Source organism: Silurus aristotelis, assembly GCF_946808225.1.
Source record: "Silurus aristotelis genome assembly, chromosome: 12".
Taxonomy (NCBI): Eukaryota; Metazoa; Chordata; class Actinopteri; order Siluriformes; family Siluridae; genus Silurus; species Silurus aristotelis.
This window is the reverse complement of record NC_139585.1, coordinates 3,097,588-3,116,581: the sequence shown is the minus strand read 5'-3', so window position 1 is coordinate 3,116,581 and position 18,994 is coordinate 3,097,588. Positions and strand designations below refer to the sequence as shown.

At 36.4% G+C, this 18,994-nt stretch overlaps 1 protein-coding gene across 13 annotated transcripts in view; it reads left to right on the top strand.

Annotated features, from left to right (window-relative positions):
- The window catches only part of afap1 (actin filament associated protein 1), a 98,246-nt gene that overhangs the window by 63,353 nt on the left and 15,899 nt on the right, over window positions 1-18,994 (top strand). For 7 of the 13 annotated variants that reach the window (XM_083557443.1, XM_083557442.1, XM_083557448.1 and 4 more), the window contains exons 7-12: window positions 9,409-9,501; window positions 10,278-10,353; window positions 14,067-14,216; window positions 16,648-16,859; window positions 17,843-17,988; window positions 18,459-18,594. In XM_083557443.1, the coding sequence (XP_083413569.1) occupies window positions 9,409-9,501; window positions 10,278-10,353; window positions 14,067-14,216; window positions 16,648-16,859; window positions 17,843-17,988; window positions 18,459-18,594 (813 nt within the window). The remainder of the gene's footprint in view (window positions 1-9,408; window positions 9,502-10,277; window positions 10,354-14,066; window positions 14,217-16,647; window positions 16,860-17,842; window positions 17,989-18,458; window positions 18,595-18,994) is intronic. The other 6 variants (XM_083557452.1, XM_083557445.1, XM_083557451.1 and 3 more) reach the window with 1 other exon arrangement.

Genomic DNA, 18,994 nt, shown 5'->3' with positions numbered 1-18,994 from the left:
AATTAAAACAGTTATAAACACACAATAACTACACAATTAAAACAGTTAGAAACACACAATAACTACACAATAAAAACAGTTAGAAACACACAATAACTACACAATAAAAACAGTTAGAAACACACAATAACTACACAATTAAAACAGTTAGAAACACACAATAACTACACAATTAAAACAGTTAGAAACACACAATAACTACACAATAAAAACAGTTAGAAACACACAATAACTACACAATTAATACAGTTAGAAACACACAATAACTACACAATAAAAACAGTTAGAAACACACAATAACTACACAATTAAAACAGTTAGAAACACACAATAACTACACAATTAAAACAGTTAGAAACACACAATAACTACACAATAAAAACAGTTAGAAACACACAATAACTACACAATAAAAACAGTTAGAAACACACAATAACTACACAATTAAAACAGTTAGAAACACACAATAACTACACAATTAAAACAGTTAGAAACACACAATAACTACACAATAAAAACAGTTAGAAACACACAATAACTACACAATTAATACAGTTAGAAACACACAATAACTACACAATAAAAACAGTTAGAAACACACAATAACTACACAATTAAAACAGTTAGAAACACACAATAACTACACAATAAAAACAGTTAGAAACACACAATAACTACACAATAAAAACAGTTAGAAACACACAATAACTACACAATTAAAACAGTTAGAAACACACAATAACTACACAATTAAAACAGTTAGAAACACACAATAACTACACAATAAAAACAGTTAGAAACACACAATAACTACACAATAAAAACAGTTAGAAACACACAATAACTACACAATAAAAACAGTTAGAAACACACAATAACTACACAATTAAAACAGTTAGAAACACACAATAACGACACAATAAAAACAGTTAGAAACACAATAACTACACAATAAAAACAGTTAGAAACACACAATAACTACACAATAAAAACAGTTAGAAACACACAACTACACAATTAAAACAGTTAGAAACACACAATAACTACACAATTAAAACAGTTAGAAACACACAATAACTACACAATAAAAACAGTTAGAAACACACAATAACTACACAATTAAAACAGTTAGAAACACACAATAACTACACAATAAAAACAGTTAGAAACACACAATAACTACACAATTAAAACAGTTAGAAACACAATAACTACACAATAAAAACAGTTAGAAACACACAATAACTACACAATAAAAACAGTTAGAAACACACAATAACGACACAATAAAAACAGTTAGAAACACACAATAACTACACAATAAAAACAGTTAGAAACACACAATAACTACACAATTAAAACAGTTAGAAACACACAATAACTACACAATAAAAACAGTTAGAAACACACAATAACTACACAATAAAAACAGTTAGAAACACACAATAACTACACAATTAAAACAGTTAGAAACACACAATAACTACACAATTAAAACAGTTAGAATCACAATAACTACACAATAAAAACAGTTAGAAACACACAATAACTACACAATAAAAACAGTTAGAAACACACAATAACTACACAATAAAAACAGTTAGAAACACACAATAACTACACAATAAAAACAGTTAGAAACACACAATAACTACACAATAAAAACAGTTAGAAACACACAATAACGACACAATAAAAACAGTTAGAAACACACAATAACTACACAATTAAAACAGTTAGAAACACACAATACCTACACAATAAAAACAGTTAGAAACACACAATAACTACACAATAAAAACAGTTAGAAACACACAATAACTACACAATAAAACAGTTAGAAACACACAATAACTACACAATTATAACAGTTAGAAACACACAATAACTACACAATAAAAACAGTTAGAAACACACAATAACTACACAATAAAAACAGTTAGAAACACACAATAAAAACAGTTAGAAACACACAATAACTACACAATAAAAACAGTTAGAAACACACAATAACTACACAATTAAAACAGTTAGAAACACACAATAACGACACAATAAAAACAGTTAGAAACACACAATAACTACACAATAAAAACAGTTAGAAACACACAATAACTACACAATAAAAACAGTTAGAAACACACAATAACTACACAATTAAAACAGTTAGAAACACACAATAACTACACAATTAAAACAGTTAGAAACACACAATAACTACACAATAAAAACAGTTAGAAACACACAATAACTACACAATAAAAAGTCAAGTCAAGTCAAGTCAAGTCAAGTTTATTTGTATAGCGCTTTTCACAACAGACATTGTCTCAAAGCAGCTTTACAGAAAACAACAGTGAAGGTGAATGGTGTGCGTTTGTCCCTGATGAGCAGCCGTGGCGACAGTGGCAAGGAAAAACTCCCTTAGATGATATGAGGAAGAAACCTTGAGAGGAACCAGACTCAAAGGGGAACCCATCCTCATATGGGTGACATCAAAAGTTTGGTCATAAATCTTTCAACAATACAGAACAATTTGTGATCATCATAGATCCAGCATCAGCTTCTCCATGCCAGGGCCTTTAAACACTCGGCATCTACTTCTCCATGATCATCCATAGGTCCATAATCTTCACGAGGTGGGACGTGACTGGAGCTGGCCAAACCTCAGGAAGCCTCGGGATGGGGAGAGAAAGAGAAGCAGTGGAGAGGAATTAGCGTAGCTGCTGTTCATGATATTAACAGCACAAGTTGATAATGTGCATGTGATCAGATGTTCTGGAGCACAAGGTTGTGATGTGATGTGTGTGATGTGTGTTATGTGTAGGCTTTGCTAAAAAGATATGTTTTTAATCTACACTTAAACTGGGAGAGTGTATCTGAACCCCGAACACTGTCAGGAAGACTATTCCAGAGTTTAGGAGCTAAATGTGAAAATGCTCTACCGCCTTTAGTGGACTTTGCTATTCTAGGAACTACTAGAAGCCCAGAGTTTTGAGATCTCAGGGAGCGTGACGGATTGTAGCGTGTTAAGAGACTGGATAGATACATGGGAGCCAAACCATTTAGTGCTTTATAAGTGAGTAGCAGTAGTTTGTAGTCTATTCGAAACTTAATAGGAAGCCAATGTAGGGACGATAAGATTGGGGTTATATGATCGTATTTTCTTGACCTAGTAAGAACTCTTGCTGCGGCATTCTGAACTAACTGAAGCTTGTTTATTAATGATGCAGGACATCCACCTAGTAATGCATTACAGTAGTCTATTCTAGAGGTCATAAACGCATGGACGAGCTTCTCTGCATCAGATATAGATAACATATTTCTTAGCTTAGAAATATTTCTAAAGTGAAAGAAGGCTGTTTTTGTAACTTGATTGATGTGATTTTTAAAAGATAAGTTGCTGTCTAAAATAACTCCCAGGTCTTTTACCGTTGAACTAGTAGTTACAGAACAACCGTCTAAATGCAGGCTGAGATGCTGGAGCTTCTGTGTACTATTTTTTGGGCCGATGAGCAAAATCTCAGTTTTATCAGGATTTAATAGCAGAAAGTTATGGGTCATCCAATCTCTTATTTCTTCAACACACTCAGTTATGCGAGCTAATTGAGCTGTATCGCCTGGTTTGGATGAAATATATAGCTGGGTATCATCAGCATAACAATGGAAGCTAATTCCATGCCTTCTAATAATATTTCCTAATGGAAGCATGTATATTGTAAAAAGCAGGGGTCCCAGAACTGACCCTTGTGGCACGCCATAATTTACTAGCATTATCCTGGATAGCTCTCCATTTAAATCTACGAAATGGTAACGATTGGACAGGTAGGATTTAAACCAGCTTAATGCCTGTCCCTGAATACCGATGTAATTCTGTAAGCGATCGAGGAGAAGATCATGATCTATAGTGTCGAACGCAGCACTAAGATCTAGTAAAACTAATAGGGAGATGTAGCCTTGGTCTGAAGCTAAAAACAGGTCGTTAGTGATTTTAACTAGAGCAGTTTCTGTGCTATGATGGGGCCTAAAACCTGACTGAAACTCTTCAAAGATATTGTTCTCCTGCAAGTGGTTACATAGCTGGGCAGCGACAATCTTTTCTAAAATCTTAGACATAAATGGGAGATTTGAAATTGGTCTGTAATTCGATAGCGTGTTTGGATCCAGATTAGGTTTTTTAATGAGGGGCTTAATAACTGCTAACTTGAGGGATTTAGGGACATGACCTAACGATAGTGAGGAGTTAATAATATTTAAAAGATGCTCACCAGCTGTATATAACACTTCCTTCAGTAGTTTAGTGGGAATTGGATCTAACTGACATGTTGTTGATTTAGCTTTCATAATAGCATCATACAGCTCTTCCTGTCCTATACATGTAAAACAGTGTAGTTGTGGGGTTGTAAGTACGATTGTGTCGGGAGATGCTGTCAGAGGTTGAACTGCCACAATTGTTTTTCGAATGTTATCTATTTTTTCAGTGAAGAAATTCATAAAGTCTTCACTACTAAACTGTGATGGAACACATTTTTCAGATCCCTGATTTGTTGTTAATTTAGCGACTGTACTGAAAAGGAACCTGGGATTGTTTTTGTTATTTTCTATGAGTTTGCTCAGGTGTTTAGCTCTAGCAGCTTTTAGCGCCTGTCTGTAGCTAAGCATACTGTCTTTATACGCAATTCTAAATACCTCCAATTTAGTTTTCCTCCATTTTCTCTCCAGATTACGTGTTGTTCTCTTTAGGGCATGTGTATGACTATTATACCAAGGTGCAGGTGCTTGTTCTCGAACCTTTTTTAACCGGATGGGGGCAACAGTGTCTAAAGTGCTAGTGAGAATAAGGTCTATGTTGTTCGCCATCTCATCAAGATGATCAGCATTTATGGGTTTAATGTGAAACTGAGATAAATCAGGCAGGTTATTTATGAATCTGTCCTTAGTGGTTGGAATAATAGTCCTACCAAGTCGATACCGTGGTGAAACACGGTTAATCTGCTCTACCGGTAGTGTGTACAGTAGGAGATAATGGTCTGTGATGTCATCACTCTGGGGTAAAATATCTATATCAGTGACGTCTGCTCCGTGGGATATTATTAAGTCTAGTGTGTGGTTAAAACGGTGGGTTGGTCTGGTGACGTTTTGTTTAACTCCAAAAGAGTTTAGTAAATCGACAAATGATAATCCTAGGGCATCGTTTTCATCATCTACATGAATATTAAAATCTCCTACAAGCAGCACTTTATCAAAACTGATCAGGAGGTCTGAGAGAAAACAAGCAAACTCATGAAGAAAATCAGCGTAGGGTCCTGGGGGTCTGTACACGGTGACCAGAGCGAGTTTTCTATGCATCTCTGAAAGTGCAATTTTAAGAACGAGCACTTCAAATGATTTAAAGCTGAATCCTAATCTCTGACTAACATTAAGAGAAGCACTATAAATGGTTCCTACACCCCCCCCCCCCCCCCCCACGACCAGTCTGACGGGGCTCATGCTTATAAACATATCCTGACGGTGTCGACTCGTTTAGACCCATATAATCACCTGGTTTAATCCAGGTCTCAGTGAGACAGAGTGCTGAGAGATTATTCTCTGTGATCATCTCATTTACAATCAGTGCTTTGGGTGCAAGTGATCTAATGTTTAAAAGACCGAACTTTAGAACTTTGTTGTGTTTGTTTATCTGCCATTTTTCAGTTTTAAAACAGTTAGAAAAACAGTAAAAACAGTTAGAAACACACAATAACTACACAATTAAAACAGTTAGAAACACACAATAACTACACAATTAAAACAGTTAGAAACACACAATAACTACACAATAAAAACAGTTAGAAACACACAATAACTACACAATTAATACAGTTAGAAACACACAATAACTACACAATAAAAACAGTTAGAAACACACAATAACTACACAATTAAAACAGTTAGAAACACACAATAACTACACAATAAAAACAGTTAGAAACACACAATAACTACACAATAAAAACAGTTAGAAACACACAATAACTACACAAATAAAACAGTTAGAAACACACAATAACTACACAATTAAAACAGTTAGAAACACACAATAACTACACAATAAAAACAGTTAGAAACACACAATAACTACACAATAAAAACAGTTAGAAACACACAATAACTACACAATAAAAACAGTTAGAAACACACAATAACTACACAATAAAAACAGTTAGAAACACACAATAACTACACAATAAAAACAGTTAGAAACACACAATAACGACACAATAAAAACAGTTAGAAACACACAATAACTACACAATAAAAACAGTTAGAAACACACAATAACTACACAATAAAAACAGTTAGAAACACACAATAACTACACAATTAAAACAGTTAGAAACACACAATAACTACACAATTAAAACAGTTAGAAACACACAATAACTACACAATAAAAACAGTTAGAAACACACAATAACTACACAATAAAAACAGTTAGAAACACACAATAACTACACAATTAAAAACAGTTAGAAACACACAATAACTACACAATTAAAACAGTTAGAAACACACAATAACTACACAATAAAAACAGTTAGAAACACACAATAACTACACAATAAAAACAGTTAGAAACACACAATAACTACACAATTAAAACAGTTAGAAACACACAATAACTACACAATTAAAACAGTTAGAAACACACAATAACTACACAATAAAAACAGTTAGAAACACACAATAACTACACAATAAAAACAGTTAGAAACACACAATAACTACACAATTAAAAACAGTTAGAAACACACAATAACTACACAATTAAAACAGTTAGAAACACACAATAACTACACAATAAAAACAGTTAGAAACACACAATAACTACACAATAAAAACAGTAAGTTCACAAAGCAGAAAAGTCACAAAACAATAATCACTCAGAGAAGGAAATAGACAGGAATATGAATGTACAGGATGGAGGTTCTGAAAAGGCACCACTCACAGGTTATCAGTTCCAGGCAGAGGAATGTGAAGAAGAGCTCCTATTACTGATCCATGTTGTTGAATACGTCAAATGAGGTTTTACATTTTATTTCGAAGTCAGCCTTATGGAATAGAGTAGAACATCTGGAGAAGGTCTGAGGTGATGAAGCAGAGTGTGTTCTTCATCTGAATGTATTAATGAGGCTCTGTTTATCCATCTGTGGGTAATAAAACTTGCCCCAGCAACACCAAGCTGCCACTTCTGGGCCCCTGAGCAAGGCCCTTAAGCCCATAGCAGCTCAGGTGAATAAGATAAATGTAAGTCGCTCTGGATATGGGCGTCTGACAAATGCCATTTGGAAAGTTTAAGCTCAGTGGTTAAGGTGTTTGACTCTGGATCAGAAGGTCACATGGTCAAATCCCTGCACCACTAAGAGTTGTACATGGCTCTGGATAAGGGTGTCTGCCAAATGGCATAAATGTAAATGTAAATCACATGATCAAATCAGACAAAGGGGGCGGGGCTTCACTACATTATTAATGAGCTGCATCCTGTAATTATTACAATCATGTCCTGTTTATGTAAATTATTTCCCTGCTGTAGCAATAATGCAGTACTTTCTCATCTTTTCTTTTCTTTTCCTTTTTTTTTCTATTCTGTCTCCCAACTCCTCGGCTCCAGATCTCTGCACAAACTTCTTCTTCCTCTTCCTTTTCTTCTTCTCATATATGTTTCATCGATCTTTCTTTTTTCTTCTATTTCTTTTCGTTTATTGTTCTTTTCCTTCCTCTTGTTTTTCTTCTCTCTCTTTATCTCTCTTGCCTTTGGCTGAATCGGTAAGAGATTGCCGTGTGTGTGTGTGTGTGTGTGTGTGTGTGTGTGTGTGTGTGTGTGTGTGTGAGAAGAGCTGCTGTTACAGTTTATGGCTATAAAGTGGAAATAAAATAAAAAAAACAGTTGCCTCCACCTGCATTCCGATTTCATGGGCAAATATCCAAAGAGTGATATACACGGTGTGGTCAAAAGTATTGGGACACCCAACTTTCCCACTCATATGTGGTTCTTCTTAAAACCAGAAGGCAGAATGTTTTTGGATGCTGCAGCATGAAACTTTCCCTTCACTTGAACTAGGAGACCCAAACCTGTTCCAGCATGACAAGTCAGTTCCATGAAGATCTGCTTTCCATAGGTTGGAGTGGAAGATCTCCTGCTATAGAGCTTCAACCTTATTTAATACTTTTGGACTTTACTAACACCCTTATGACTAAAAGAAACTCACACAAATTTAGTGGAACATCTTCCCAGAAGAGTGAAGGTTCCTATAATAGTAAATGGGGACTAAATCTTATAGTCAGGTGTCCAGAAACCTTTGGCCATGTAGTGTATGTGTACATCTGGCTGATGGAGACCAAACTAACACTTAGTGAAGAGAACGTCAATCCTGCTGTTCGTATAAAGCGATGACCCGCCCTGATGTTTTTTTATATCTGAGTATGTTCCTGGTGCAGCCTGCAGAGGGAGCACTGCTGCATGTTACAGCTCGGACTGCATGCCATTAGGTGCAAGCCGTCGCTGCATGCTGCCTGCCGGAACACTGACGCTTTGGGATCACAGTGAACACGTCTGTAATAGGAGGTTCAATTGTTACTACTAAGATCTGACCTTGTTTTTTTTACCCCTGACAACAACACAAATATTAATTATTACTTGTGGTGTAAAAGGTTAAATCTTTTTTTTGTTGTAATGTAATGAATTATTTTAAAATACTATGAAAATTGTTAATAAATAAAAATGGGATTTATTAAAAAAACGAAAGTAACATTATATAATATTTTTTATTAATTACAATATTCCTTTTATAGATATTAAATAAATAAATTCATTATTTAAAGCGTTAAACTAATTGCAAAACATTTGAAATTTCACAAAATAAGTAATAAAAAAATGTTAATAAATTATTTTTTGACTTTTATTTTTAAATTACTTTTCTTTAATCAATTCCTTATATAGAAAATTAAAAATAAAAAAACATAAAAAGGCAATTTTTATAGAAAAAAACATAAAACACTTTACTTAAACAACTTTAAAATTATAATAATAAAATCATTTTTAATGTATTACATGAAATGTAACTGTAAAATATTTTATTGTATGTATTTTATTTATGATTATATTATATAATAAGTAGCATGAAAATCAATCATTAATAATTGTATTAATGTAATAATTAATAATTGATGTATTTAATGATTATTTGAATTTAAAACCTTTAAAATGTCTGTTTATTTCAGTGATGTTGTTGTTCTGCTTTTTAAACTTGTCAAAAGTATCTACGTCCTATTTAGTGAGCATTTTTTTTTTTTTTTGTGTGTGTGTGTGTGTGTGTGTGTGTGTGTGTGTGTGTGTGTGTGTGTGTGTGTGTGTGTGTGTGTGTGTATAAGGTGATGAGAGAGGTGTGTGCTAATGGGAATGGAGCAGTGGACTCTGATGGAGCCATGTCCGGATGTTCTGTCAGCAAAGCCGAGCTGGAAAAGGTAAACCCCATCATTAGTTTTATTGTGATTTGCTGTGTGTGTGTGTGTGTGTGTGTGTGTGTGTGTGTGTGTGTGTGTGTGTGTGTGTGTGTGTGTGTGAGAAAAAAAAGAGAGAGGGAGAGAGAGCGAGAGAGAGAGAGCGAGAGAGCATTAAATGGCTCTTTGAATACCTTTAATTATAGACTGTCAAATCTCTACTTATCCACACTTAATAATAACCCAAACACACACTAGACTTTCTCTATAAAACTGATGTGAATGAGTAAATGAGTGTGTAAGTAGGATGTTGATCCACAACACTGCGGGTTGCAAAGAATAACGATTAAACCCCTCTGTGTTACTTTACTGGAGCAATGAACATTTGTGAAGAGACCATAACATGCGATTTATTACATATGTGTAAAATGTTGTAAAGTTATAATGTTTAGTACAGTGTGTACATTTTTTTTTTATGTTTAGTATGATATAATGCTTTTATAGTCATTTGTAGAGTTGTAAAGTTTTTAGTATTTTGTAAATTTGGCATGTTTACTATGATGTAGAGTTTTGTATACTTGGTAAAGTTGTAAATTTGTATATTGTAAATGTAAGAAATATATCCATGTGTCAGGTTATACACACAGCCTTCATACTGAGAGTTACTTCAACATTTATTCTTTAATTTGTCACCATCTGCATATACACACTTTTTTATTTCATACTATTGAAATCCAGTGGTTTGGGATTTGTGTATTTTAATCTTTTGTTTTATATTTGTGAATTTATGGCTCTTGCAGAAGTTGTCCTGTGACAGGCCGAGTTCTGATGGAGAGCCCAGTCATGATAACGGCATCTCAGATGGAAAAGATTCAGGTAAATCACCCTACATAAAATAAATGTGTGTATATAGAATACAGAGTCAAGTGACGCATGAAAAGCATTACAATACTATTCTGTGTTACATGACAGTATGTGCTTGTGACAAAGCTAGCTAAGATTGCTAAATCAATACTAGGAAACACACATTGGTATGGTTATTAATGAAGATACATTACAGCGTAGTACACTTTTAAATTTCAAGGGCATGACTATAAAGTCTTACAAACTACAAATCTTTCAACGTAATAAAAAAAACTAAATAATTTTTATATATAAAATGTTAACATTTTACAACATCCTAATATTCTTTACAACTGTATAAAATACTATAAAATGTTGCGAATTCGTGGCATAATATAAAACTTTAGATCTTACAAAACTTTACATTTTTATGATATCCTACTAAACTTTACAACTTCATGATATCCTACTAAACTTTACATCGTTATAATGTCCCACACAACTTTACAACTTCATTATATTGTACAAAACTTTACAATGTCATGATATCCTACTAAACTCTACAACTTCATGATATTGTACAAAACTTTACAACTTCATGATATCCTACTAAACTTTACAACTTCATGATATCCTACTTAACTTTACATCTTTATAATGTCCCACACAACTTTACAACTTCATTATATTGTACAAAACTTTACAATGTCATGATATCCTACTAAACTCTACAACTTCATGATATCGTACAAAACTTTACAACTTCATGATATCCTACTAAACTTTACATCTTTATAATGTCCCACACAACTTTACAACTTCATTATATTGTACCAAACTTTACAATGTCATGATATCCTACTAAACTCTACAACTTCATGATATTGTACAAAACTTTACAACTTCATGATATCCTACTAAACTTTACAACTTCATGATATCGTACAAAACTTTACAACTTCATGATATCCTACTAAACTTTACATCTTTATAATGTCCTACAAAACTTTACAACTTCATGATATTGTACAAAACGTTACAACTTTATGATATTCTACAAAACTTTACAACTTCCTTATTTCCACTGAAACTTTACATCTTTTTAATATCCTGCAAAACTTCGCAACTTCACACAATATTGTACAAAACTTTACAACTTTATGATATCCTAATGAACTTTAAAACTTCATGATATCCGACTAAAATCTTACAACTTTACGACAATACTGTAGTATTGTACTGAGTACTATAATAGTACTGAGATCATGAGACATGGCATGTGAGGGTACAGTTACTCTCCAAGGCCATGACCCTGACATGCAGAATTAAGGACATACAACAGAAAGCACACTGGCCTTTGGTTTTATAGTAAGAAGAAGATTAGGTGGATAAAGTAACTCATTTAATTTGCAGTCATGAGTTGAACGAAAGCCATTAAATTTTTTATTTATTTGTCCAACCTTAAATAAGCAGACTAAATTTACAGCCTGTGATAAATCAGGGTGAGCCTCTTTACACCCTGTCTCCTGAGCGGAGTTACCTACGAGCTGATTTTGTTCATGAGATGTTGAAGCCTCCTCCAAACGAGCGATTCCAAACACACGACAGAGAAACACATTTTGCTGAAGTTGATTGTGTTCTTTTTATCCAAGCTTCATTCAAAGCTTTGCTTGTGGAATTTCATCTGGTGGACCTCGGGGAAGAAATTATCTATTAGGGCTGAATTCCAGTGCAGTTAGATTTGTGCGACTGATTTTCTTGCTTCGGGGCCACAAAAGGTGATATTGATGCGGTATTATTTTTAAAGTGAACACAGATGACGATTGAAGGAGATTAATCAGGAAATTTTCCCAGATGTGGTTACAGATTGAAACTTTCTGAGGCTGCACAACTTTATAATACTAAACCCCACCCTTTAGGACCCTGGAACTTATTTGAACACCTACAACCTGGTAGTCATTTTAACAATGATCTAACCAGTGAAACTTAAACCTCATCGGCTTATCTAATCGCACATCTGTGAGTGTGACGACTGCTCCAGATGTGCCTTCGTCACTCCGGTGCCCTGCCACCACCCTCGATTTTCGGCCAGCACCAGAAGGAGGAACAAATAGGAGGCGTGAAGTAACGGCTGGCTGCACGGATTCGTTCAATCACCCCGCATTCTTTCCAGCTCGTGCAACTGCCCGAACTACGTGGACTCAAATTAGAGTGATGGCTGAATTTTTTTTCCTCGTATTCAGAAAGAATTGCAACAGAAGTCCTATAAAAAAGGTCGAATTGCTTTTGCATCTGCGTCTCTGGTTTCTGCTGCACACACACCAGCTCAGCTTTAATTAAAGAAGTTGCCAGCACACATCTCATCGTCCTCAGTCAAGCATCTTCATGGTTTCCGTGTCCGTCCATGGCCTTCATCTTTAGTGTTTGGACACCCGATTCCATCTATTTGTGGTTCTTTACAAATCCATTAGCACAAAATCCGAGGCACAGTATTGTATAAAATGTCTTTGGATCCCATGAAATATTGGCTTCAAATGACATATAAAATGTACTATAAACTCTTTACAACAGATTTTTTGCTCAAAATGAGCAACAATCAGATTTAAAAGAGAAAGACTGGATTTAAAAAAAATTTTTTTTATCAATCTTCCATTAGATGAAACCTCAGCCTGCTTTAGGCCTGTGGAATTTCAGCCTGTGGATATAGAAAAATAATGATCTTTCTTTTATCTATCTTAAAATCCTAAGAGCTCATGCATTCTTTCTTGTTTTCTCGTGATCACGACTTCATTGTCTCATGAGCTTGACATAAACATTGATTCCTTGTGATCACGACTCAATTTTCTCGACAAAACAAAAGTTTTCCATGATCTTAACACGACCGAAGTTAAATAGGAAAATATTTATCTTTTGAAGAATAATTCGGGAAGTCCTAAGAGGCCATGCCTTTTGACCTTTTTTCTCGTGATCATGACATCGGTTTCTCACCATAACAAAAGTTGAACTTCATTTTTTCGTGATTTCGACATAAACATCGTTTCCTTTTGATCGCGACTTCATTTATGTGTGTATTCGGCATCAGAGCGTGTTCTAGAAGCAGCATCGTGGATGCTCGCATTCGCTTTTGCTTTGATCAGGAACTTATTCAAATAACACTGTGTCTGTCAGTGATTGACCGCTTCACCTAAATACACGTCTGTTATGTCGAGATCATGAGGACAATTAAGTAGTTATCACAAGGAAAGAAGAAGGAAAAAATATTATAATGCATGACTTCCTGGAACTTCTGTCAATAATCGTGTTTTTGCAGTATTTGATTAGTTCTCTGTAACAGCATTTAAAGCCTGTGATAAACCACTGAGCCAAATTTTGACCCTGAGCTTTTGACTTTTGATTATTGCATTATTTTTTGAACCAGGCTTCAAGCATCACTCAGGCAATGAATAAACCTTTGCTTGTGGAATTTCAGATACTGGACCTCAGGGAAGGATTGTCTAATGGGGATGAATTCCAGTGCTGTTTGATTTTTTCGTCTCATGGATAAAACCACTATAAATGAGGGCGTAAAGTGGCTCAGGTGTTGATCGCACGAGCATTTGGGTTAAATCTTATACACAAACTTCAAAACGAACACCCAGATTTCTGTAACGTGATTTCTTTATGCCAATGGTTGATCTACTAACTGAACTCGAACTGAACTAAAAATGGCTGTATGTATCGACACTGTCCGATTTTTTTTGTTCCAGCTAAAGGAAAGAAGAACTCGAAGGCTGAACAAAAGAGCACAGTGGGGAAGGGGGCAGGGAAGAAAATCACCAAGATCATCAGCCTGGGGAAGAAGAAACCGTCCACGGATGAACAGACGTCATCGGCGGAGGAGGACGTCCCGACAAGCGGTGAGACCAGAGGACGAGTTAAAAAACAGTCACGTGTGATGATAAAAGAGAGGTGCTTTATACATGTCACATGTACATAAAAGTGAAATTCTTTCTTCACACATACCAACGATGGCCAGTGCCAGCGCCCCCTGGGGCATAGAGGGTTAAGGGCCTTGTTTAAGGGCCTTGTTTATCAGGGCTTGAACCATCGACCTTCTGATCAGCAACCCAGAGCCTTAACCTCAGAACTGTTCAGACACCACGGGAAGCACACGCTCACTTTCATTTTAAATAAGGATTCACAGAGACAAATCGTTTGTCCTGAGCCGTTTAAAAGAATCGTCTAAAGCAAACGATTCACCTGCAGAGACAATTATTAATGAATATGTATTCATACTAATGATAGCTCAGAAGTTGGGGGGAAGGTGGGAATGTAGTGGTTAAGGCATTAGACTTTGGCTCTGAAGGTCGTGAGTTAAAATCACACAGCAACAATCTGCTCCTCCTGGGCCCCTGAGCAAGGCCCTTAAGTAAATAGATGCTTAGTTGTATGAATGAGGTAATTGTGAGTCTGTCTGGATAGAAGAGTGTCTGCAAAATGCTGATAAATGTCAATGAAAATGAAGCGACGGCGAATAGATCCCTCGTTTGTTAGTGTCCTCCCGCATCCTGTGCTACAAGTCAAAGAAGTCCAAGGAGCAAGGAGATGGGTGTATTCATTTAATGAGCAAAAAAATGGCAGTAATGCTGCCTTCTAATGGTCTGGAAGAAAATGGTACATACTGGCCAGAACGACAAAAACCTAAAATAATGCATTTGACTGGTTTTAAATAGCCTGATTCGAGACTAAAATTAGGACTGGAAAAAACTTTAATAAGTAACGATAAGTAGTAAAAAGAAAAATAAATAAATAAATAAATAAATAAATAACTTCCTGCAAGGATTTTATTTTCTTTCCTTGTGATGCCAGGTCTTTCCCACCAGATGGCGCTGTTTTATAATTTGTGATAGACGGTCTCTTTAAAAGTGAAAGGGAACGTTTAAAAGACTGGTAAAATGTGCTGTGTTGTATGGTTCCGAGACAGCGGCATTGACAAAAAAAAAAAGAAAAAAGGCGGAGCTGGAGGCTGTTCAAAGACAAGTTTAAGATGCTGGGATTTTAATCAGGAGGCACGAGAATGGACAGGATTAAAAGTGAGTTTATTAGAGGGAACGTGCATGTAGGACGTTTTGGTGACAAGGTGAGAGAATGGAGATTGAGATGGTTTGGACATGTGCAGAGGAGGGACATGGGGTATATCAGTAGGAGAATGCTGAAGATGGAGACCCCAGGAAGGAGGAAAAGAGGAAGACGTTAATGGATGTGTTGAAGGAAGACATGAAGGTGGTTGGTTTGGAAGAGAAAGATGTAGAGGACAGAGTTATATGGAGAGGTATGATCTTTTGTGGAAAGTTCTAACAGGAGCAGCTTAAAGATGTTGAAAATTTCCAGGAATTTTTAAGACTGAAAAGTTCCATAGGAATTAATGGGAATAAAATTTTTAGGTAAATGTTACATACAATTATGTTCAAAACTTCTTTGTGCTGTGTGTAAGAGATGCAACAAAATTATACAACTTATCAATTAAATAAATTTTTTTATTTGTATGTCTGAATGCATATCAGCTTATGACCAAACTAAATGTTTATATTTATGGTTGTATATGAATCAGTTTATATACATTTCCCCGAATTTCTTATGAATTCTCATAAAATTGCCATCAAATCCTGTAAAAAAAATTCCTGTAAATTCCTGGTAAGTTTTCAACTTGGAATATTTCCAGATAAAATTCCCCATTAAAAGTTTCTGGAAATTTACTGGAAATTTACTGGCCTTTGCAACCCTGGTCCTATCGGCCCTGTGTGTATTATAGTAAGTTTAGTTTTGTATCAGTCTGGTGCTTTGTGCGTTGATGATTTGTGGTCCGTTTTCTTTGTTTTAGTTTGTTTTTGTGTTGATTTTTTTTCCCTCTTTTTTGTATTGTGTGCTTCTTTTGGCTCTGATTTTGTGTCGAATTTTCCAGACCTTTGTTTGTGGATTTATATTTAGCCTTCTTCTGTTTTTTTTTTTTTCGGACATAAAAATAAATTAAAACAATGGACATTTCCGAGTTTGCTTGCATTCGGGTTCACACACTTTCCTGCGTCAGACTCCTAGAGCTCCTGCTTCTCATGGGGTCGACCCCCAGGTTTGAGCCCTGACCCTGACAGTGTCTAGTTGAAAATGATGGAATGTTTCATGGCTTGTAAGAAATGTAACCCTGAATGATATCATCTATTACTGTGAAAAAGTAGGGACCTGGAAATGCTGCTACTGTTCAGTGAAAAAACCTGAAGATCAGCTAAATATGAACTATTTGAAATGTTTATAAAAAATGTACTTGGTGCTTGACTTCTCCGCCATGTTCAGGTTATCTGAACGTTCTGTCCAACAACCGCTGGAGAGAGAGGTGGTGTCGGCTGAAGGATAACCAGCTGTTGCTGCATAAGGACAGGGAGGATCTGAAGACCCACATGGCCTCGTTGCCCCTGCGCGGATGTGAGGTCATCCCCGGGCTCGACTCCAAACACCCGTTCGCTTTTAGGCTGCTGAGGAATGGACAGGAAGTGGCAGTGCTGGAGGTGGGAGCTCTGTTCTGGCTTTGTTCTAGCTCTGTTCTGGCTCTATCCTAGCTCTTTTCTGGCTATGTTATAAATCTATTCTAGCTCTGTTCTGGCTATGTTCTAGATCTATTCTGGCTCTATTCTAGCTCTGTTCTGGCTCTATTCTAGCTCTATTCTAGCTCTATTCTGGCTCTATTGTAGCTCTATTCTGGCTCTATTCTAGCTCTTTTTTGGCTCTGTTCTGGCTCTGTTCTAGCTATATTCTGGCTATGTTCTAGATCTATTCTGGCTCTATTCTGGCTCTGTTCTAGCTCTATTCTGGCTCTGTTCTAGCTCTATTCTAGCTCTATTCTGGCTCTATTCTAGCTCTTTTTTTGGCTCTGTTCTGGCTATGTTCTAGATCTATTCTGGCTTTGTTCTAGCTCTGTTCTGGCTCTATTCTAGCTCTATTCTAGCTCTATTCTGGCTCTATTGTAGCTCTATTCTGGCTCTATTCTAGCTCTTTTCTGGCTCTGTTCTGGCTCTGTTCTAGTTATATTCTGGCTATGTTCTAGATCTATTCTGGCTCTACTCTGGCTCTGTTCTAGCTCTATTCTGGCTCTGTTCTAGCTCTATTCTAGCTCTATTCTGGCTCTATTCTAGCTCTTTTCTGGCTCTGTTCTGGCTATGTTCTAGATCTATTCTGGCTCTGTTCTAGCTCTGTTCTGGCTCTATTCTAGCTCTATTCTGGCTCTATTCTGGCTCTATTCTAGCTTCATTCTGGCTCTGTTCTGGCTCTATTCTAGCTCTATTCTGGCTCTATTCTAGCTCTGTTCTGGCTCTATTCTAGCTTCATTCTGGCTCTGTTCTGGCTCTGTTCTGGCTCTGGTCGGGTTTTGTTTTAGCTCTGTTCTAGCTGTTCTGGCTTGCACGATTAAGAAGTGTGTGTGTGTGTGTGTGTGTGTGTGTGTGTGTGTGTGTGTGTGTGTGTGTGTGTGTGTGTGTGTGTGTGTGTACGGCAGGCCTCGTCCTCTGAGAGCATGGGTCGGTGGTTGGGGGTGTTGCTAGCGGAGACCGGCTCGACGACAGACCCTGCGGTTTTACACTATGACTACATAGACGTTGAAACCACCGCTAACGTCATCCAACTGGCCAAGCAGTCCTTCTGGTGAGAAACAGAAATCCATCCAACATCTCTGGATTCTATCTATCTATCTATCTATCTGTCTGTCTGTCTGTCTGTCTGTCTGTCTGTCTGTCTGTCTGTCTGTCTGTCTGTCTGTCTGTCTGTCTGTCTGTCTGTCTGTCTGTCTGTCTGTCTTTCCATTCTTCTCTTCCTACACTCTCTTTTTTCGCTTTCCCCATCTCTTTCTCTTGCCATTTCTTCTCCTTTAACTCTCATCCCTCTCTTTCTCCCTCCCCCTTTCTCTTTCATTGTCCACTCTCCCTCTTTCTCTTTTCTTTCATTATCACAAACTTTTGCACTCTGTGGTTTATGAAGGAGTTTTTATTATAACACGGATTCTTTCTTTATTCTTTTCATTATAAATATATTATACCTAAGCTGCAGTGTGTGTGTGTGTGTGTGTGTGTGTGTGTTATGGTGTTGTTGTTGTTGTTGTTGTTGTTGGCTCCCAGTTTCACTAGTAAGCGTGCCATCTCCCCGAACCCGTACCTGGACACGCTGGTGAACGGATACGCTCGGCCCTCGGGTGTGGCATTGCACTACGACGACGTCCCCTGCATTAACGGATCGGTATGGTTTCACACACACGTACGTCTGTTTTTTTCTCTTCTGTCTTACTCACACACTAACACACACACACACACACTCACACATACACACACAGTACAAACACAGTACACACACATACCCTACACATACAGTATACATACACACACATACACTACACAAACACACAGTACATAGAGTACACACACAGTACACATACACACACATACACTACACATACACACAGTATACACAGTACACACACATACACTACTCATACACTACACATACAGTACACACACATACACTACACATACACTACACACATACACCACTCATACACTACACATACACTACACACATACACTACTCATACACTACACATACAGTACACACACATACACTACACATACACTACACACATACACTACTCATACACTAC